We start from the raw sequence: 23356 nt of genomic DNA, 5'->3' as shown, positions 1-23356 counted from the left end.
CAGACAACAACAAGTTACTCTAGATAAGAAGATAGGTAGCATCATCAAATCTAACTCTAAATAATGTAGTGTCAAGGCGAGCAGGCAGGTCTCATCAATCAGGAATCCAGATAACATTAAGAAATTCAGTCTAGAGGGCAGATTGTGGACATGAGGGAAATCTGTCCAAAGGCAGCATGACCTAGAGACCATCAGCTGGATCTCATAGCCAGGAATGGAATCTCTGGAGAGAACTGAATGTAGTCCTAGGCAACACAAATGATCATTCATGGAAAATGATGATGACTCAGCTACCGGAATAGGAGTTCAAAATAAAGACAGGGTCTCAGATACAAGACAACAAAACAAGTTGTCAGAACTGGAGCCCAATGATAAGGCTAGACTAGTTAAAGGAAGATTTACTGATGATTTTGAAAACACTGAGCTATAGGGCCTTAAATTACATATTCCTGAGTTCAGAATTGAATTCTAAAGATTGCAGAGTTGCTAAGCCTGTAAGAAGCCATCAGGTGACCCCAGCTGTGAGGAGAGGAGGAATGAACAAATAGGAAAATAATAAGAAATGGGGATGGAGTGAGAGATTATATCAGATCAGATCATGGTGAGGGTTTACACCAGAGCAAAGAGGCTTCACTTGGTTTATTAGTCCTTGAGTAGCCAGGTTCTAATCAGAGAATTGATATAATTAGAGCTATTCTTTGAAAGACTCATTTGAAAATTTCCAGTCATCACAAGTCCAGCAGGAGAAGTAGTATAAACCTAATCCAATCATAATAGCAAACAAAGTACCCAATAAAATACAGCATCTGCATCAGCAGAAATAATGTAACTATGGTATGCCTGCTACCCAAGTCTCATCTGGAGAGCTCTGCTAAACTTTAGGTGAATAATTATATGTGGATCATTGATAAACTGTATAGTACATTCAAAGAAGAAAAACAATTCTCAGAATCATACCAAATGAGGAATGACTGAGGGAGATGTTGACTTCAGTTGAATGGCATCTTATGAAGGGGGGTCATGATACCTTTCTGCAAATATTCAAAGCATTTTCACAAGCAAGAGGGATTAGATTTAGTCTTTTCTACTATGTTAAAAAGCAATTTATCCCCAACTTCTAGATGTGTTAAAAGAATTACAGTTGTGCAAATGACTTCTTCAGAAGGGAGGTAGGCTTAAAAGCCTAGTAAGGGTCTTTGTAGATTTCTAGGGTAATTTCTCCATATTTCATTACATGTCAGTGGAGAAACATAATTTGGTTTAGTTTTGTATTTACTCTTTTTAATGTGTCTCTGTGTGTATGTGTGTGTAGAAATCATTGCATTCATAGATTGCCTCATGAAAAGAAGTGAATATTTGGGGAGCACTGCTACATTTCTAAAGAAAGAAGAAAAGGAGATGTGTAATTTATGCGGCATGCATGATGAATGCACTCCACTGCAGACAATGTCTGCCATTCAAGATATCAAAGCAACAGACATTGCTGCAAGAGGGGAACAAAATGTCATAGAAACAGCTACTGTTTCTCCCACAAATGGAGAGGAAAGTCATTACACAAACCAGGTCCAGTTAAAAAAAAATAAAATACATAGGAGTTCAGAACTAGTGGGAAAAGAAAACAATACATCATTGAAGGGAGATGTAACAGGGCAAGAAGAGTCACAGAACAAAATGTTCCCAGATAATGCAGTAAATGAAGATGATAAACAAATAGAACACATGACTATTGAGAACATAAATGGCAACAGGGAAGAGACGCATGACATAATCCAGACAAGAGAAAGAGAAATTCAGGAGACCTCAGAAAGCCAAAGTGAAGAGATTACCACATCCTCAACAACATGTGATATCTCCAGTAAATATGTGAATAGTCCTCTTCCCAGTGATTCAGAGACTCTAAAGCAAAAGAATAACATCATGGAAAAGGAGTAAGTAAATACAATGTGAGTGGTGCTTGTATATTCCTGCTTATATGTGTGTTTCTACTTGTATATAAAACAATATTTATACACGAATAAAATTTTATATCTATATTTCAGATCTCCAAAAGATATTACAAATCAATAATTCAGTTTAAATTATTCCCATAAAAATGTTTATGGCTGCTATTACTAATATTGTTTGTTTCTTAGTTTCAGGGTAGTTTCAGGAAAAATATTAAAGGTTTCTTTAAAGGAAGAAAGAATTGACTATATAAGAAAGTAGTTAAAATGAACAATTGTCAAGAATATGGACACTTCCCTAAATCACTACTCTTTAGATTATCATAAGAAAAAACTAGGAGACTGCAGAGTTCAAATATTAGAAGAGAATTTCCCAGCCTCAGATTTATTTTATTTATATCCTCAAATGAATTCTCACATTTATTTTATTTATAAATCATCATAAATTCTTAACCCGTGTCTGTAGAACTCTGGGAGGGCTCATGGATAAGCTTCGGGAGGTTCTTAAAATTGAATGTATATTTTCACACCTATTTTGTCTCCTTGGAGATGGTCCAGAGCTTTCACCAGATTCTCAAAGAGCCCATGACTTCGAAAAAATATATTGAAATTGACTGATCTATTTTGTGAATTATCTCCCCTATACAAGGGGATAATAATCCGTAATTGTCCAAATAAAATAAAATATTCACAAGCCATATTTTCACAGTAAAATTAAGACCCTTAGAAGGTAATGGGGAATAATAATAAAAAAAAAAATCATTGGCTTGGGAGACAGACAGACTTAAATTTATCTCCTGTTTTATTACTTACTAGTTCTGTGACCCTGGGCAACTTGTTTCATTTCTTAGCCCCATTTTCTTATTTATAGAAATTATTGCTGGGATTATTTGGTAAGGTCAAATGAGAAAATCACCGAAAGGGCCTAGTACCTTGTTGCTTGGAAGATGTTCACTCTCAGCTAAATATTAGTATGTTGATTTATTTCACCTCCAACAACCCTCACTTTCTCCACCTCCCACACACAACCAAACTTCACTTATCCCGTGTCTGCTCTTTCAGAATACAATACCATTTCCAGGACAACACCATGAATGAGTCTATGATCTCAGGCAAGTCATTTTGCTCACTTTGACCTTAGTTGTCTCATCTATAAAATGAAGAGGTTGAGCTGGTTTAGCTGTAAGTTTCCCTAAATGTCTAAAAATCTAATGAATTCTATAGATGTCATAGCAGTGATATTTAGCCCGTGAAAGACCCCCCTGGTTTGAAAGGCTTACTGCCCCTGCAAAACAACTATTAAAGTAGTCAATATGCAGTTGCCCATTTCACTTGAGAAAAACATTAACACTTCATATCCTCACATTCAGAAATGACTCAAAGCATCAACTAATGAGTCATTGCTGAACCACTCCCTCTAACACCTCCTTTAGGTGTTTCCTAGTTAGTGATTTCCTCTTTGTGTCATGCAAACCAATTTTGCTTGGCTTGCATGTTTCAGAAGATGACTACTCATTGCAATTCCTCAGACTAGGAAGCCATCATGCCACAAGAAAGATGAGAGTCATAAACAAAACCTAGCTCACAATCTGTTGTGATTCCTCCCTGGAGAGTGTTTTGAAAAAAGCCTATCTCTTCCAGGGTAGTTGTCTTAGTGTATACAAAGGGAAACAACACTAGAATAAACCAATGTGATTATTTTAGTGGCTGGACTAGATCTATTTGATTAGGTCTAGGGGAAATGGAAGCATTTACAGGGCCCCTTGCCCTACTTCGTCTGTCAGTCTTTTGCAAGAAGAGTGTATTGAGTTGGGTTTCCAGGGCACAAAAGAGAGTCATTTTTAAAGTTATACAAGACTGGATCTGTAGTATCCCCCCAGCCTGAGAGCAAGAGACCAAGAGAATGAGAGTAAGACCAAAAGGAAGGAAGGAAGGAAGGAAGGAAGGGAGGGAGGGAGGAAGGAGGAAAGGAGGGAGGAAGGAAGGACAGAAGAAACTGAGGGGAAACATATATAATGCAAAAGAGGTAAACACACGTTCTACTGACTGCAATTTGTGGCTTTTATTTGGATCCAGATAAAAGAAACTAATTAAAAACAACAACGGGAAATTTGAACACTGTCTATTTTATGATATTAAAGATTTAAATTAATTTATGAATAAAGTAATGCTATGATGATTAAAAAAATACTGGATCATTGTATCCTATATTAAACAATGTATCTAATTTTCTGAAATACCATTATCACCATGATCAGAGAAGACTCAAACAGACCCATGTGCTGGATAATTTTCTATTCCTTCTAACTTTATGGGTTCAGAATTGTAAATATAAATAAATAACCCTCTCTGAAATTTCAACATATTTTCTAGATTTCTGTGTTAAAGGGCACTATAACATTCAATTTACTAACTGAAAAATAGTTAAAAGCTGATTATTCTAGAACTTGATATTAATGCTGCATTTTATAATGATCCTCATTTCTCTTTGACATTGTTTATATTTCAATCATTTCACTGGTATGAAATGAGAAATAGCGAGAAGAGGGGAAATGCAAGCTGGTAGTTGTAATATAGAGAGCTAACATTTATTGAACACTCATTTATGTTAACCCACTACTATAAGAAGTTGAAATATTTAATCTCATTCAACCCTCACATTATTGTGGATCTGGTATTCGTTTCAGTTTGTAATGGATAAAGAAACCAGTGTTTTGGAATGATTTGAGGAAGTATGATACTATATTAGAAAGTTTGGGCTTTTGTGTTAAAGATAGATGGGCTCATTTATTGATTCTACAACTTACCATCTGTGTGATCCTCAGCAAGTTAAAATTTCTAAACTTCAGTTCCTTTATCTGTAAAATAGTAATTACAGTAGTACCTGCCCATGGGTGAGTAGTACCTCATATCCATAGTGTGAGGATTTGAATGAAATAATGTATAGCCTAAAACCTGGTACATAGAAAGAGCTAAAATATTAGCTATTTTAAAATAATAGTTAAAGGTTAACTGTTAAAATGTTAAAGGTCAAACAAATAGCGACTGATCTCAAAATTGAATTCAAATCTATAAGACTCTAAAATCTTAGGCAAAGGTAATGGTACAAAAAGCAAGAGTAAAACCAATTTTCAAAATCAGTTTTTGGATTGATTCTTTGAGGACTGTAAATATTCTGTTTCTATTTACTTTGATTAAACATACATTCACAGTACTTTTGTACCTTTCTCTATTTTTCTTAAAAATGTAATAAACAATTCCACTACCATATCTATACCTTTCCTCAAAATTTAGAAGACTATTCAGGCACTAGTATTTGGTTTATCAAGAAGCTTCAGCAATCTTCAGATTTATATTTGAAGTGAACAAAACAGGAATGAGTCATCTGCTTAAATAATTATAGTAATAACAATAGTAACAATAGCTTAATATATATAGTACTTTCTATGTGCCAGGCACAGCTTATTAATTACTTACTGTATAATAGTTCATTTAATTCTCATTCTTCCTATGAGATAGGTATTATTTTATCACTATTTTACAGTTGAGGAAACTGAGGCATAGAGAGTTTAAGTATCTTGCCCAAGGTCACAGAGTTACTAAGTGGGAGAGCAGGGATTCATACCATGACAACGTGGCTCTAGAGCTTGTGCTCTTAGGCATTTCACTATACAGTCTATAAATCAAATATCTGAAAAAATGATGTCCTTTTTTCCCCTGCAGGTATCTTGATGTGCTGAGTGATGATACTCTCACCCAAGTGTCTTGTTATATTACAGCACCATCCTATGTTCTACAACATCTAGAATGCCGGATAATTAATAACATGAGTTCTTTAATAGTGAGTGATAATGAAGAGTTGGTCAGCAATGTTATCACTGTAGAGTGCTCACATATGGAAAAGAGAATTCCATTTCCAATATGCATTGCAATTCCATTTACTGCACGTTACAGGGGAAATTACAGAGACATCATGGTGAAAGTGTCTGATGTAGACCTTCAAGCAAATTACCTGACTCCAAATTCACTGGAAGGAATGAGAGGAAGTTACAAGGTTGGTAAATCCTTGACTACACCTACATTTGCTGTTTGACTTCTCGTCTAACTATTACTCAGACTACCAGATCATAGTACAGATACAATTACTCCATTGGTATAAAATGGAAGGGTTGATAAGATTTATGCCAGTGAATTCATGTGTTTTTTGTTTTTTTTTTTGTTTTGTTTTGCTATCCATAAAGATAAAAGAGCAGAGCTTATTGGTCAAATTTGGGAGTGAAGAACTTGAGTCTAGGACCCAGCAAGTGTCATATTTTTGCCTGGGAAGCAAAGCCAACATCATGGTTTAATTAGCTTCACACCTTAGACTAGCTTTAGACTAACATTTCTAATGGGATGGACCTCTGTCTAAATTTAAGAATTCCAGAGTCCCCAGATGACACTAGCTTTATTTTTATCATTCATGGGTTAGGAAAATATGTAAAAACTAAACAATTTGTGTGTGTGTGTGTATGCCTTGAGATAGTTATTAAGTCTAGTTATTAGTCTGTACATGGAAAACAGTATATGTGGTAGTTAGGATGTGGGTTGTCGCGGAAGATTGGCTGGGTCTGAAGTTTGGTTCCTACACTTTCCTGCTATGTGAACTTGAGTAAATTATGTAATCTTGATATGACTCAATTTTTTTCATCTAAAAAATGAATACAATAATAGTGTCTACCTGATAGGGTAATAAGGATTAAATGAGAAAATACACTTAAGAAGATAAAAGGAAGTCTATAAACACATGTTAGTAGTTAATAAATTATCGTTTTCATGGTAGACTTTCTTATAATAACTCTGAAGCCATCTATGGTGACAAATTCATATGTTTTGAAGAAAGAATATATACATAATTATTAAACTTAGCATAGAGTTGATGGGAGTTAAAGTTTAAGGTTCTTCTGTGGATCACTGAACTTATTTTTAAATAATTAAAATATTTGTCTTTTCAGCTTTATATAAGTTATCATTATTTGAAGAAGAGGGCAGGGAATAAATGTAAAAAAAAAAGCCACACATGCAAACAATTCTTTTTAATTTATCTCTTCTGATTTGGGTCTTTTCTGAGTTACAAACAAAGTTATACAGTTGAATATGAAAACTAAGCCTGTTCTAATTATTTACGCCAATTCATGCAACTAAGATATTTTATATTTAGTCTAGGAAGTCTGTAAGTATAATAGTCTAGTTATCATTGCCCTTACGTGTGGCTTTTTAATCTTGACCCATCTGTGTGACTATCATAATGAAAACAAAAAACAGTTCATAGCACATGTGCTTTTCACCAAATGGGCATGCAAGATGATTAGTGAATAGAAAATGCAAAAGAAAAAAATAAGAGAGCCATTGTCTACTGAAAAAAAAAAAAGCATATATTTTCTTTTATAGTTTTCTAATGGTTGTTATCCCTATATTTAGCTCAAGAAAATTTAAACTCTAGGTTCCTTCCAAATTTTTATGTGGTTCATACAACATTTAAGAATTCTAATTCTGGCGTCAGATAAACCATCATCAGAGTTCTGCTCTTGACACACCCCTGCTTAAAAACCCTTCCATTTCCCAAGAACCTACCAAATGTACTCCAACTGCATGGCAACCATAATGAGTTCCCAGAGAACCTTTCTTTCTTACCTCTCACCATTTTCCCTCCAGCCAATTAAGAACATCCATCATGCCCTGAATTTTCCCAACAATGGATTCATGACATGATATTGTGAAATCTCTTCCTTAGTCAGTTTTCAAATGATAGATTATTTTCCATTGTTACTGTCCCTGAAATGTTTGTGTGTGTGTCTGCATGATTATCCTCTCATGCCTGGGTGGAGCCCAGCTGGTGTTTAGGGAAGCATGAATAGACCAGATTACTTCTAAGTCTTCCTCTTCATTTTAAGCTTTGGTGATTATATGAGTAGATAATTTTGTTTTCATTTATGTACTCAATTCCTTTTTGTGTGATAAAAAAGCTTGAATATGTCCCTGCATATATGCATTCCAAATTTAAATGTCACTATATAAAAAAGAAACACAAATGTGTCTCTTTGCAATCATCTGTTCCCCCTGCATGGAAGAGAGAAATAGAGAAAATGACAGAGAAAATTACTTTATCAAGAGACTGTGAATTGTCAGCAGGAAGAATTTGCTGATAGTACAGGTGCTGTAGGATTTGTGTAAACTACCCAAATGATGAAATTTTTCAGTCCTTGGAATTCCTAAAACATTGTTAAATCTTCTGGATAAAGGCCAATATTTAAAGTCCAAGTCCATTCTGGTAAAGGAGGATAGGATTCCAAATATAATTAATATTTGTGAAAACACTAAATGTGATTGCCCATTATCGATTTACCTTTTGGGGGGAATAATTTAAATTTAAAAATACATTTATTTCTCTCTTTTCTATCGTGTAGTTCAAATTTGAGAAACTCCTAATATCTACTTCTACTTCATCTCATGAAAGGACCATCCATTTGGGGTTAATGAAGTAATTCTCAATTGTGGGAGATTACAGGGACAGCATATAGTTGTAGTTGTTGTTGTTTTTTCCCACAGCCAGAGAATATGTACAGCATGTATTTCCAGAGCAATGCACTATTAATGTCCTTTAATGTCATTGTCTTAATGTCCTTAAATCCACACAGGTGACCTGTGCTGAAGTGAAAGTTTATAAGTTGGGTATCTTTTCTGTTGTGTCTTGTTTAAAGAAAGAGTCCTTTACAGTAACAAAGAAAGGCCTTACTCTTAAGCCAAGCATGGATTCTCGAATATCCTTAAATTATCCTCCAGGAGTTTTCAGCTCACCAGTGCTTGTACAATTAAAGGTAAATATTAAAAACTGGTGAGTTTCTTCTCCTAGATTTTGTGGGTCATCAAACATCATCCGAAAAGGATGGAGAAGATACAAATATTTAATATAACAGTAAATGAATTCTTATACTTTTAATGACCTTACAGTGTCATCATTGATATAATGATGATTTGGAGCATATTAAAGCTCATTCCAAAATAAATCCCTGCCTTATTTTAAAGATTTTTCTAGCTAATTTTTTGTGTTGTTTTATTTATGATATTTGTTGACAAAAACAAATGTTGAGTATCTATGATAGAATTAATGCCAGACATTGGGACTTCTGTATGATTCAAGATTTCCACCTGAGAGGATGGTTAAAAGAGAGGCTAATCAATTAAAATACTTATGATTGTAAATATTTGGTTATATTTAATTATTAAACAGTCCTTTTCTGGGATGAGAATTTAATACATACAAACATTATTTACAAAGTGTACAATGACGTATCAATGTACATTTTAGAAGACATAGTTCCTCAATATTTCCTTCTAGCCTAACTCTCCCTCATGCTCTCCTAATTTCTCCCAGTTGTACCATAAGTGGTAAGCAAAGAAGAAAAGTTAGGAAGAAATCATATTATACACAATTTATTCATGAATATTTTCCATAAACTTTGAAATTTTGGAATCATGCTAGCTATTTTTATCAGCCATTCTTATGTGAGAGGAAACAGATAAATATAGTCTTGTATTTCTAGTTTCTGAAGATCACTTGATCTAACAATAGTTCTAATTAGAAATTATATAAAATGTCTATTTTGTTTTCTAGGTCATTTTTTTTGCCTACAATTAAGAGTGTTTCTCAGTTATTTATAACATAGAGCAAGGAACCTAGATTTCAGAAAGACTTTGTAAAAAGAAGACCAAATCCTGTGATCTTTTATAAATTAATATAGTGTAGATTCCAACCAACAATGTAGAGAAAAATGTATAAAACTATGTTCTATTAAATTTTCAGGAAATTGACTTAGAAATGTGCTGATACTTTGTATCTTCTGCTATTAAAATATAGGAATATACATCTATTTTTTCTTTGTATAGGTCCAACCAATTGACCCATCTCTGGTGGCATATTTAAAAACTCAGAAAGATACTTCCTACTCAGTACTATCCACAAGCCCTCTGATTCATGTTCAGCACCCATCAACACATCTTTTCCAGAAGCCAATCACTGTATTCCTACCTTGTTCTCCACACCCTGATAAAAAAAATCTTCGGTCTGAGATAGATCATAAAAGAACAGCTAGTGCCACAACAAACAGAATCATACCTTTATACCTCAACTGGTGAGTTAGACCCTAATGTCTCTAGTTGACTTGATGGTAAACAAAGAAACTTAAATGATTAAAAGTGTAATCAGATGTATTTAAATATCAGTATTGAAATATGATGAAATATTTTTAATATGGAAATAAAATATTGTGGATCCAGAAGGGTAATGATTTTAGCTGTAACGGGTCCACAAGTATGCTATGTGAAAAGATTGACACAAAAGAGATAAAATTAATCCTTGTTTTCAAAAAATTTATGATATGGTTAAACACAAAGATGTGATATGATGATTGTAATTTCTATGTTTAAGAGCGTTCCGTTGATGTGGGAAAAGATTAACCTGATCTTTTTAAAAATAAATTAAATTTGAGTCTATATTTGCCATATAGGCAGTTTCCTTTCTCTCCTAATTTTTATAATTAAAAAAGATCCCCACAAATAAGACTAATATATATATTGAGTTACCAGCCAGAAATGAAATCAGAAATGAAATGCTAACAACAAATAGGATACACTGAATAATAGTAACCCTGATCTTATTTTCTGTCTTTTCATTTAATACTTAACTTTTTTTTCCTAATAAGAAAGGTAGAAGGGAACCTTTCTATTCTTTGGTTCTGAAGGGAAATTTCTTTTCTTTGAAAAAACATCAGAGGGAGAAACAAGTTCAGAAAGAAATAAAAACTATTATTAATCGAGAAGTTACTATTTGCCAGGTTCCTTATGTACAATCTCCCCACCACCCTACCTTCAGTTTATCAGTGAGAAGTCTGAAACTCAATGAGATTAAGAACTTGTACAGTTATCCCCAGGTTCCACATCTGAGGATTCAACCTACTGTGGGTTGATAATATTTTTTAAAAATTCTAGCAAGTTCCTGAAAGCAAAACTTGAATTTGCCATGCACTGGCAACTATTTATACACCATTTACATTGTATTAAGTATTGTAAGTAATCTTGAGATGATTAAAGTATATGGGAAGATGTGTGTAGGTTATATGCAAAGACTACACCATTTTACATAAGAGACTTGAGCATCCACAGATTTTGGTACCTCTGGGGGTCCTAGAATCAATCTTTTGCATCTGGATACCAAGGAAGGACTGTACGTGAGAAGTGTGCAAGCTTGGTCTGGACTCAACATAACCCTATTCCTAATCATGACTCTACGTAGCCATCATCTATTTAGTTTGAGTCTGCAAGACTAGAAATCGAGAAGTGGATTATTTGCTCTTTACCACTGTTTCTAATTTAGGAAACTGACAATAGTAGAACATTGGGTTGTGGCTAGGAGATGAAGTTAAACTTTCCCTAGTATTAGGTAAGTGAGAGACAACATAGAAATATAGACACGATCCATTTGTACCTGCTTTTGCTTCTTGGGATATATATATATCTCCCAATTGGCACTGAGTTAATCCATGTTCCTGTATATCATGGTAAGGTAAGATTTAAAACCAGAAATATCCTGGAGCTTCCTATTTAAATGTATTAGTCTAACAGATTAAGACATTCTCTTTCAAAAGCCCCTAAAATATATAGATATATGTACTTCATATACATATACATTTTATATGTATATATACATATATATATTAAAGATGAGAGCTTTCCTCTAAAAATTGATTCTGACTGGTAACCTATTGCTAGAATCTAGTATTTCTACTGTCTATAGAGTAGATTGCAAAGGATTAATAAAAATAATTTGTACCTGACATGTACTTTACATCATAAAACAAAGCAGCTCTATTTGACAGAAAGATAATAGAAAACCAATTTGCCTGCCCCTGATTTTTGATCCCATAGTCTATATATACCAATGAGAATAAAAATGTATCCCTGTAATACACAGATATCATTTGTGGAAGTGACTAGATCAGTGTTTCTTTGCCTCTCCTTTGCTGTATTTCCATATCCCTCAGAAACAACAGGGCAGAATGTGGAGAGAAATTAGAGGCAGTGTATTGCATTGTCAAAAATGAAATTGCCAAAAGTATAGGGATAATGCCAGAGGTGATAAGATCCCTAAAAGATATGCATGCTGAGTGTGGCACATTTTCATACACTTAGTCGACTCAAAGCATTGGAAATCCAGTCAGCACAGATAGGAGAAGGTTACACCTTCGTCCAGAGAAATTATACTCAGTAAAAATGACTAGACACTGAAAATTGGTTTAGAAATTATGCACATGGATCTGCCCTCTAGATCTAAGAAAGAGATTCAAACAGCAACCAAATTGAAAGTGGGCAGAAAAATATTCATTCAAGGATAAGAAAAAGCCCAAGTCCTCCATGATGTCTTAAGGAAAAAAAATCAATACCAATCAGTACCAAGACTTCAAAAGAAGAACAAAAATAACAAAAAACAAACTATAGAAATAAGGAAAGAGAATATCATCCTGACATTTCACAGTAATTTGAATAATGAGAATTACAGTTACCTGGAGGATTTTATAGAAATCTATTTTGTAAGTTTAAGTAGTATTCAATAAGCAAAATTTCTAAGAAACAGAAAGCCATCAGGATAGACCAGGAAAAGAATGAAGAACAACAGGATGAGATACAAAGATAAAAAGCTCAGATGAAAAGTCACCAAGCTATGATAAGGACTCATCTGAAGTGATGTAACCTAATAATTATAAGTACCATTGAAAGAGACCAAAACAATCATACAAGAAGCAACAATCAAAGGCAGGGAAATGTGATTTTCTGATGTTGATTAAAACCTTGAGTTAGAAAGTGTTGATTTCAAAATTTACGAAAAAAACCCCTATACTTAGATAAAACATGGCAAATTGAAATGTACATTTAAATAAAACGTAATTCTATAAGCATCCATTCAGCACAAACAGATTAAGAAGGAATAAAATCAGTCTAGCCCTAGGCTCATTCTTTGCAGCATGAAATATCAAGGAAAAATGGACTAAAGCCATCAAAGATTTGAAGGGAAGATGTTGTGGAATTAGGGTTTTCACCTAACAAACAAGTTTTTCTTTTTTTTTTTTTAATACAAGTGCTCACGAAATGTACTACTCACTGGTTCTTAACAAAATAAATAGATAAAATTAATGAGCTAAGGATAAAATAAAATTTAAGAGATCAAGAATAGGAGAGTAATTCTTATTTTCAAATATCTGGTATTGAATATAAATAATATAAAAGCAAAAGAAAAAGTAAAAATTCATATGGCAAAGTGGCAACAGAAAGAAAACAAGAAAACAGCATGGTGACATTAAAGAGAAAATATCATATAAATAAAATCATCAGTTAAATAAATATAAATGGGTTAAACATAATTTATTCTGTTGTCCACCTTAATCTTAAATATGTTTTAATACTTTATATGCTGTATTTGCAGAGGTTTCCTTAGATTTATTATATTTTTTACCAATTTTACTGTCAATTGTTTAAGCTGTTCATTTTATTAATTAAAATTCTCATTTCTAAAAGGCTATTGCTATGTTTTAAAGGTCTTAAGAAAACTTTTTCCAAGGTACTCCGTTTTTTCATTATGCTTCCTATTTCTTCTTTTATTCCTTTAATCATTGTAAACACTTTTTTTTTAAGTTTCATTCAGATTATTCTATCACCTATGAGCATGATATTAACTATGTTATCTATTACCATGGTTAATCTAGTAAACTATCATACTAATTCCATTCTATGACTCTTAGCCTTAGAAATTCATTTCTGAGTATTGATTATAATTTTTGATCAGATCAGCTTTTCTTCTCCCCTTCCCTTCCACCCAGAGCAGCTTCTGTGTGCTTCTTTGTTGCTTTCTTGAGCTAGCGTTCAAAGGGATTTTGGTTGTTTTTGTTGTTTCTCATTTCATAGCCAGTGCTGCCCTTTGGGGATTCCAGTTTTTTGACTGAGTTAGTTCCAGCTGACAGCTGGAGGCTGTATCTAATGTGCCTGAGTACACGTTAGACTCTAGACCGCACACATCTGGTGTGTGTGCATGGTTGGTTGGGGAGAGCAGGCTGATGAGGGTGGGAGGATTCACAGAATCAGTCCCTCATGTTCCCAAGGGAGGAAAGAGGATTCTAGCTTTTTGAGATTTTTTTCCCAGATCTAGGGGATTTTCTTTCCAGCTTTTGAGTTCCTCCAACTTGTGTGTGTGTGTGTGTGTGTGTGTGTGTGTGTGTGTGAGACATTTCATCCAGCAATCTAAGATTGCCATTTGTCATCAATTCAACTAGCCAGTGTCAATTTCGTCTTCTCAATTTCTTTGCCTTAGTACATGATCTCTTCGCTTTTTCTACCATGTTTAGCTGAAGAACTCTCATTTATTCTATAAGTTGAAGCTCAGCTCTTTCCTTATCTGTCAAGACAGTCTCTGATCTCCAGGAGGGATTGACCACTCCTCTCTTTGTGCCAGCCCTATTCTTTTGTACATCCTAAATCACACCATAGTGTTATTAAATTCCCTTTTCCATTTATCATCATTCAGCATAATTATAACATAGTCAGTGCTATGTTGAATTAGGTGAATTAAATAAATTAATGAGTAAATTTGTGGAAAAGTAAATTGTGTCATTAATTTTCTATACTTTCTGACAATACTAAATTGATAAGTTATAATATGCTCTGTTGCTATTAGTGCTAGACATGGGTGGTGCATTTTCCCCATCCAGTGTAGCATAAAGCAATTAAATGAGAACCTATATGAACTATTTATTTAACATTCTTTCATCAAAGGGTGAAAGCCAGTTGAACATTTTCCGTGGAAATAGAAACACAATGAAGCGATCCACACCTCAGAAGATAAAAAAGATAAAAACAATTTGAGGCCAAAACATAGTTTGAATATAAAGAATAAAAGGTCTTTGTTGCAGTTCATTCCTTCATGTGTGAATGATTTCTGGGGAAAAGATGAGAGTTATTTAATTATGAGCCAGAAAAGATTTCTTGACAGTAATGAAAGGATAAATTAATTTATTAAATGGAAACTTATTCCATATTATGCAAGAAATATTTTAGAGAGTTAGATGGGAAATTTTTTGCATGAAAAATGCCATTTCTATATAATGCTATTGGTTTTAAGATCATCTTATTAAAATGTAATATGTGAGTCATACACAAGAATATTTGTACAATATATGCATCATATTGCAAAAAATAATAAAATGGAGAAACTGGTAAAGCTACCACATAACTTAAGAAATTAGATATTATCAATACAATTACATCTTCTTACTTATCTCTCCCCATCCCATCCCTTACCTCGCTACCCTAATTGCTCTTCATCTTCACCAAAGTTAACCACTACTAGGAAATTATGAATCATTCCTTTGCTTTTATTTTTTAGTTTTATCAATATATTTTTATTCATCACTATACAATACCTTGTTTGGTTTTGTTTGTGCTTACCGTTTGTAAAAATGGTACCCTACTGTGTATAGTCTTATAGTCTTGCTTTTCCATTTATAATTGTGTAAAGTTCATTTTCACTTCTATATAATATTCTATTGAATAACTTAGTATTTTATTTACCAGTGTTCTTACTGATGGACATTTGGGTAGTTTCAATTTTTTTGCTAAAACGAATAGTACTATTATGATTATTCTTCACTCAAAGTGTATTTGTGTAAGCACATCTTTAGAGTATCTACCTAGAAGTCATGTTCAGTCATAGGGTAGGCACATGTACAATTTTACAAGTTTTACGAACTGGTAGAACTAAATTTCATGCTCCCACTATTGCTTTTTATCTTTTCTAGCCTTGTATATTGTCAGATTTTGTAATTTGGAAAATTTAATAGGTGTAAAATGGATCTCATGTGGTTTTAATCTGCAATGCTCTGATTACAATGAAGGTGACACCTTTCATAATGGCTTTTGTTAGACATTTGTGTTTTCTTATATGTGAGGTATCTTAATTTCTTTGCTCATTTTTGAACTTTTTACGTTGATTTGTAGGATTGTTTATGGTCTCAATGTTAATCCTTTGTCAGTTTGTGGCCTGTATTTTTATATTTATGTGACAGATTTATCATGTTTTTCTTTAATGATCAGTGCTTTTTGCTCAGTCCTAAAATACTTATATCTCCTAAATTATAAAAATGGTCCTCTTTATTATCTTATAATTTTAAAGGTTTGAATTTCAAGTAAGTCTTTGATCCATCTGAAATTGACTTTTATATACAGTGTGAGGTAGGAATTCTTTTTTTCCCATGTGGATAACATTTTACCAGCATGATTTATTGAACGATTCTTTCTTTCTCTAACATTCTGCAAAGTCTCCTCTGTCACATAACAAGTTTCTTCTTCTGAGCTGTCCCATTGGTCAGTCTTTTTACATAGTTCTGAGCCAATCTAACACCGTCATAGTTATTAAGGCTTTATAATTAAAAAGTCGATATCTGATAGGTAAGCCATATCATATTCTTTTTTTTGAAATTTCTTTATTTATTTATTTTTGGCTGTGTTGGGTCTTCGTTTCTGTGCGAGGGCTTTCTCCAGTTGTGGCGAGCGGGGGGCCACTCTTCATCGCGGTGCGCGGGCCTCTCACTATCGCGGCCTCTCTTGTTGCGGAGCACAGGCTCCAGACGCGCAGGCTCAGTAATTGTGGCTCACGGGCTTAGTTGCTCCGTGGCATGTGGGCTCTTCCCAGAGCAGGGCTCGAACCCGTGTCCCCTGCATTGGCAGGCAGATTCTCAACCACTGCGCCACCAGGGAAGCCCTCATATTCTTTTTATTCAGGAGAATTTTTGTTTCTGTTTTTCTTGAAACTTTCCCATTCATATAAAATAGAATCAGTTCGTTAAGGTCCGCAAGAACAAACTCTGGGATTTTGCTAGTAATTTCCTCTGATGTATGGGTCAATTTGGAGAAAAATGACATCTTTAGCATATTAAGTCTTTAAACCTGTTACCTATAATGTATGCTTCAATTTGTGTAGTTTTATAATGTCTTTCAATGAAGTGTTATCAAAGTCCCACATATGTACTACACACACTTTGCTAGGCTTATTCCTAGATACCTTATAATTTTAACTGCTATTATAAATGGTATGCAAAATTTTTGTTTTCTCATATAAATATATATATATGAATGCATTAGATTTTTCTACAGTGGTATTGAAGCCAGCCGCCTTTCTAAACCTTCTCATTATTTCTAATATTTGTTTTTGAGAATTCCTTCAAGTTTTCTACGTAAACTCTTGCATCGACTTTAAGCAATGAAAGTTTTGATTTTCCTTCCAGTCAGCATGTTTATGTATTTAATCCATTTTGAGTTAATTTTTGCATGTGGTGTGAGATAAGTCCAATTTCATTCTGCATATGAATATCCAGTTTTCCCCAAACCATTTATTGAATAGGGTAGCCTTTCCCCATTGTGTGTTCTTGGTATTCTTGTAGAAGATCAGTTGGCTATAGATGTGTGGATTTATTTCTAGGCTCTCTATTCTGTTCCATTGGTCTTTATGTCTGTTTTTATGCCAGTACCATACTGTTGTTACTGTAGCTTTGTGATATATTTTGAAATCAGGACATATGATGCCCCCAGCTTTGTTCTTACTCAAGATTGCTTACTCAGGGTCTTTTTTGGTTCTATATGAATTTTAGAAAATTTTTTTTCTATTTCTATAAAGAGCACCATTGGGATTTTGATAGGGATTGTATTGAATCTATAGATCACCTTGGGTAGTATTGAATATTAATTCTTCTAATCCATGAGCATTTGTTTGTGTATTGTTTTTCTTGAAATAGAATTTTGCTGTGTGTTTCAGTTATCTATTTCTTCATATCAAACTATTCCAAACAACAGCCATTTTACTAGTTCTCCTGATTCTGTGGGTTGTTTGGGGTCTCAGTTGGATTGTTCTTTGGTTTATCTTGCTTAGGGTCTGTTATGCATTGCAGTAAGATGGTTCTGAGGCTGGGAAGTCCAAGGTGGGTTTATTCACATGTCTGGAGCCCTGGCAGTGGTGGCTGGAAGCCTAGAATCCGCTGGTATGCTGAAATGGCTGGGCCTCGTTCTCTCTCCAGGTAGTCTCAGGGTCTCTTTCTTTCCACCTGACTTCTCCTTATGGCCTCCTTCTGTCATGGGCTCTTTCCAGAAGAATAGCTGGACTACTGACATGGAGAATCAGGGCTTTCAAAAGTACAAAAGCAGACGCTGCCAGGCTTTCTTAATTTTTAAGCCTGGGGTTATCAGATCACCATTTCTGAAATATTCTGTTGATTGAAGCCAGTCTCAGAACTGTCTCTAGTTCATTGTGGGAGAGTGCTACACAGTGGCATGAATATTGAGAGGTATGGTTAGTATCTTTGGAGACCAGCTACCGATCTGGCTTAAGATCCTTGATTTATATTGATTTTTTCCTCATTTCTTTGGGGATATTATGCCACTGTTCATGGACTTTATTATCGATGCCATGAAGATCTCAGTGAATTTTATTTTCATAACTTTTTGGGTGATCTGCTTTATCTTGCTGACTGCTTTTAATATCTTTTCTTTGTACTTGGATTTCTGAATTTTTCTATGATGTATCTAGATGTAAATTTTAAACACTTTTTCTGAAAACAATACATTATTCTTTCTGAATAAGTGGATTTACATCTTTTTTTTAGATTTTTTTTTAAATTAATTAATTAATTTATTTTTGGCTGTGTTGGGTCTTTGTTTCTGTGCGAGGGCTTTCTCTAGTTGTGGCAAGTGGGGGCCACTCTTCATCGCGGTGCGCGGGCCTCTCACTATCGCGGCCTCTCTTGTTGCGGAGCACAGGCTCCAGACGCGCAGGCTCAGTAGTTGTGGCTCACGGGCCCAGTTGCTCCGCGGCATGTGGGATCTTCCCAGACCAGGGCTCGAACCCTGTGTGTTCGAGCCCAATGTGCCCTGCATTGGCAGGCGGATTCTCAACCACTGCGCCACCAGGGAAGCCCTTTTTTTTAGATTTAAAAAATAAATTTTATTGCTTTTAGACCTTCGTTTAACTACTTATTCATTTGTGTTTTTGAAGGACTTTATTTACTTATGTAAATGAAAGATTTTTAAAAATTCTATAGTGCTTTACAATTTTAAAAAGTTTCACACACATGATTTCATATAATCCCATAATAACCCTTTTTTCCCCTACCCCTACTTTGTCCCTCCCCCCTTCCCTCTCCCCACTGGTTTCTTCTCTATATCTGTTAGTCTGCTTCTTTTTTGTTTTATTCACTAGTTTGTTTTTTTTTTTTAGATTCCACATATAAGTGCTATCATACAGCATTTTCACATTTCTGAAAAATTCTTATACGTTTTTTAATCAAATATTGCCTCACCTCCATTTTATGTACTCCATTCTTCTGGATTTCCAATGAGATGTATATTAGGCCATATCTTTCTAAATTCCATATTTCTTTTCTTCTCTTTAACATTTTCCATATTCCTGTCTCTGTATACTATATTCTGTGTAATTTTTTCACATTTCAGTTCAATTGCCACAAATATTGTATACTTTAAAATGTACTTTTAATCTATCATTGACTTTTTGTTTTCAGCAATTATATTTTTTATATCTTAAGGTTCTATTTAGCTCATATTCAGATTTCCCTCATCATTCTCGATAGTCTCTTGCTGACTGCTTATTTTTATGATACTGTCCTTTATCTTATTAAACTTTTCATATATAGTTGTTTTTTCATTCTGTAACTACTAATTCTGATACCTGCAGTTTTTGAGGGTGTTGCCTGTTACTTCTGCTGGCTGTCATTCATGGTATTTATCTCTTTATATGTTTGGGGACTTCTGTTTGTGATTATGTATATATGAGATTTCTGCAGGTGTAAATGGAGCTGCTTTCCTCCAGATGCTATTTATTTGTCTATGCTGAGAACCAGGTGCTACTTACCTGGGACTACTTCAACCTCTTTGAGAGTCTTGGTCAAGTTCTCAAGTTCACCTTTTATGGTGAGGATCTCAAGGATCACAGCTCCTTGTTTTGCTCACTTGATTATCACTTACAGTTTTATTCTCCTGTATCTAAGTTATTGGAAAGGAATTTGTCCTCATAGTAATCCCATAATTCCTGGCTGTTTGCCCCCTGCTATTCGACCCTGGCTTCACAGACGTTTTGGAGGGTAATTTGGGACATTCCCTTAAGATTCCTCCTGCTTATTGCAAGCCAAAAAAAAAAAAAAAAAAAAAAAAAATTAGAAAGCATATTTATCAGGATTTAGTTGTTTAGCCTTAGGGAGATAGAGAACTTAGATTACTTAGTGTCAATTTGTTATTTATAATCTTGTGTCTTGTATATTTAATTTATAATATTTAAAAGATTCCACCTAAAAAAGTCATTTTAATTATTTACTTTTTAGTTTTACTGAGGTATAATTAACAAAGAAAATTGTAAGATATTTAAAGCATACATCATGGAGATTTTATATATGGATACACTGCAAAGATTCCTCCCATCTAGCTAATTTACACATTCATCACCTCACATATTAATCTTTTTAAAAAATTTTTGGTGAGAACATTTAAATTCTACTCTCTTCTCTTAGCAAATTTCAACTATATAACAGTGTTATCAACTATAATCACCATGTTTTACATTAAGAAATGGTAATTTTATAAAAAGTAAAACCACACACACCATATTTGTCTTTGTACTGATCAGCCAGTACTATGTTGTCAACACAGGTTAATCTCATTTAATAGAATGAAATGATTTCAGCAAAATTTTGAGGTAAGTGCTTACTGAGCAAATATGATTTTTCATATTTATTAAATTTGGAGGTAGTATACTAGAAATATTTTTAATTTATTATATACTTTTGTACTTAAGAATGTATAATGTTACCTGTGGATTGGAAAGCCAAGTGAGGAAGAATTTAATTTAATTTCCAAATCAAAAAGAAACTATTACTCAGAATAGCCAACAGAATATTGAAGGAGAAGACCACGTTGGAGGACTGACACTACCTGGCTTCAAGACTTACTATAAAGCTACGGTAATCAAGATAGTGTGGTATTGATGACAAAAGAATAGACACATAGATCAATGGAACAGAATAAAGAGTCCATAAATAGATCCACATAAATATAGTCAACTGATCTTTGACAAAGGAGAAAAGGCAATACAATGGAGCAAAGACAGTGGAACAAGTGAACATCCACATGCAAAAAAAAAAAAAAAGAATCTATACACAAATCTTATACCCGTCACAAAAGTTAACTCAAAGTAGAATGTAGACATAAATGTAAAACAGAAAACTATAAAACTCCTAGAAGATAACATAGGTGAAAATCTAAATGATCTTGGGTATGGCAATGACTTTTTAGATACAACATCAAAGGCATAGTCCATGAAAGAAATAATTGATATGCTGGACTTCATAAAATTAGAAACTTCTGCTCCGGGAAAGACAATGTCAAGAGAATGAGAAGGTGAGCCACAAACTGGGAGAAAATATTTGGAAAAGACATATCTGATAAAGGACGCTTATCCAAAATTTACAAAGAACTCCTAAGACTTGACAATAAAAAAACAAAGACCTGATTCAAAAATAGGCCAAAAACCTTAACAGATACCTCACCAAAGAAGATGTACAGTTGGCAGATAAGCATTTGAAAAGATGATCCACATCATATGTCATCAGTGAGATGGATTAGTGGTTTAGACTATATTTTTAGTCAGTTTTAGGTTCATAGCAAAATTGAGAGGAAGGTACAGAGATCCTATTTACAAAGCAGAAATAGAGACACAGATGTAGAGCACAAATGTATGGATACCAAGGGGGAAGGGGGTGTGGGATGAATTGGGAGATTTGGATTGACATGTATACACTACTGATACCATGTATAAAATAGATAACTAATGAGAGCCTACTCTATAGCACAGGGAACTCTACTGAATGCTCTGTGGTGACCTAAATGGGAAAGAAATCCAAAAAAGAGGGGATATATGTATACATACAGCTGATTCACTTTGCTGTACAGTAGAAACTAACACAACATTGTAAAGCAACTATACTCCAGTAAAAATTTTAAAAATATATAGTCTAAAAAACAAGAAAAGAAACTATCCTTGAAAAGTTCCCTGTAATGTCTATTTCTACTTGCAGAGACAAAATATTGAGGTACCTTGGAACAATCTTTTTTATCTCAGGGAAAAATCTTAATTGTGTGGCACTATGGCCTGTACCTGGGAATGATGCATCAGGACACTCTTAGACTTGAAAAAGGCAGCCTGGGGAAGACACTTGCTGGTTTGTTTATCCTGCTATTTTATTTCTGGATAATTATACCAGAAATTCTGGAAATTATATTTTCTATCCTAGTGGATCTAAAGGAGCTTCCATGTTCTTCAATGTCCCTGTTCATTATATTTGAATATTTGACCCCAAATGGGCCAATCATAATTCCCTTAATGCCTGGAATTTTGGACATTGAAAGAGCCTTGAACTCAAGAAATAGCAAAGTCAGTTATTCTTGAATAAACAAGTTGATTTAATAAAGGTTGATTATGTTTTACGGAACTATTAGTACATCAAAATGTCATCTTTTGTGGAGTATAATCAAGAGCTATTCACTACCTGGCAATACTAGTTGTCAAAGTTTGCGAATAGTATGTATTAAAAAAAAGGTGTTTAGTTGCAGTGCTATTAAGAACAGCTGGGATAAATAAGGATGTCACTAAATTTTTTAATTTCAATATGTGTTGTATCTATTATCATATTAAAGTCTAAATTTTAAGTGATAGATGTGCTAACTAACCTAACTGTGGTAATAATTTTCAATATATACAAGTATCAAATCATCACATTGTATATACAAGTATCAAACCATCACATTGTACATATTAAACTTGCACAAAGTTACATGTCAATTATATCTCAACTGTAAAAAAAAATAGTTTAAATTTGACCTTAATATGATTAAGGACTTTTTTGATTTTAAGTGACAGAAAAACAAACCCAAAGTTCTTAAGAAAAAAGGAATTCTTCGGTCCACATAAATTACAAATCTGGGGATATTTTTATTGTAATATTTCTCTTGGACCAGGAAAAACCCAGTCTCTCTTCTCTTTCTGCTTCCTCTGTGCCACTTCCATCCTCTAACGTGCTTATTCCTCATGCTGGTAATATTGCTATGTCTTCAAAACTCCAAGTTCAGTAGAAAAGAGGAAACTTCTTTTCCCCATGAGTATACATAAAAGCCCTGGCTCTTATTCTTACTCCAAATCTGTCACAAACCCATCACTGTACAGATCACTAAAACCAAAAGGAAGATGTGCTGTACAAGGCAGGCTAGCCTAGTTTATG

The 23356-nt window shown here is 33.9% G+C and overlaps 1 protein-coding gene across 4 annotated transcripts in view; it reads left to right on the top strand.

Moving 5' to 3' along the window:
- The window catches only part of DTHD1 (death domain containing 1), a 94545-nt gene that overhangs the window by 6094 nt on the left and 65095 nt on the right, over positions 1 to 23356 (top strand). For all 4 annotated transcript variants that reach the window (XM_082390497.1, XM_082390496.1, XM_082390495.1 and 1 more), the window contains 4 exons: positions 1313 to 1928; positions 5667 to 5997; positions 8621 to 8800; positions 9870 to 10114. In XM_082390497.1, coding sequence (XP_082246623.1) covers positions 1313 to 1928; positions 5667 to 5997; positions 8621 to 8800; positions 9870 to 10114 — 1372 coding nt within the window. The remainder of the gene's footprint in view (positions 1 to 1312; positions 1929 to 5666; positions 5998 to 8620; positions 8801 to 9869; positions 10115 to 23356) is intronic.

The sequence above is a fragment of the Balaenoptera borealis genome (assembly GCF_965194805.1).
Source record: "Balaenoptera borealis genome assembly, chromosome: 4".
In the NCBI taxonomy this organism is placed as follows: Eukaryota; Metazoa; Chordata; class Mammalia; order Artiodactyla; family Balaenopteridae; genus Balaenoptera; species Balaenoptera borealis.
Note: the sequence above shows the minus strand (reverse complement) of the source record. Positions and strands in the feature narration are given on the sequence as shown.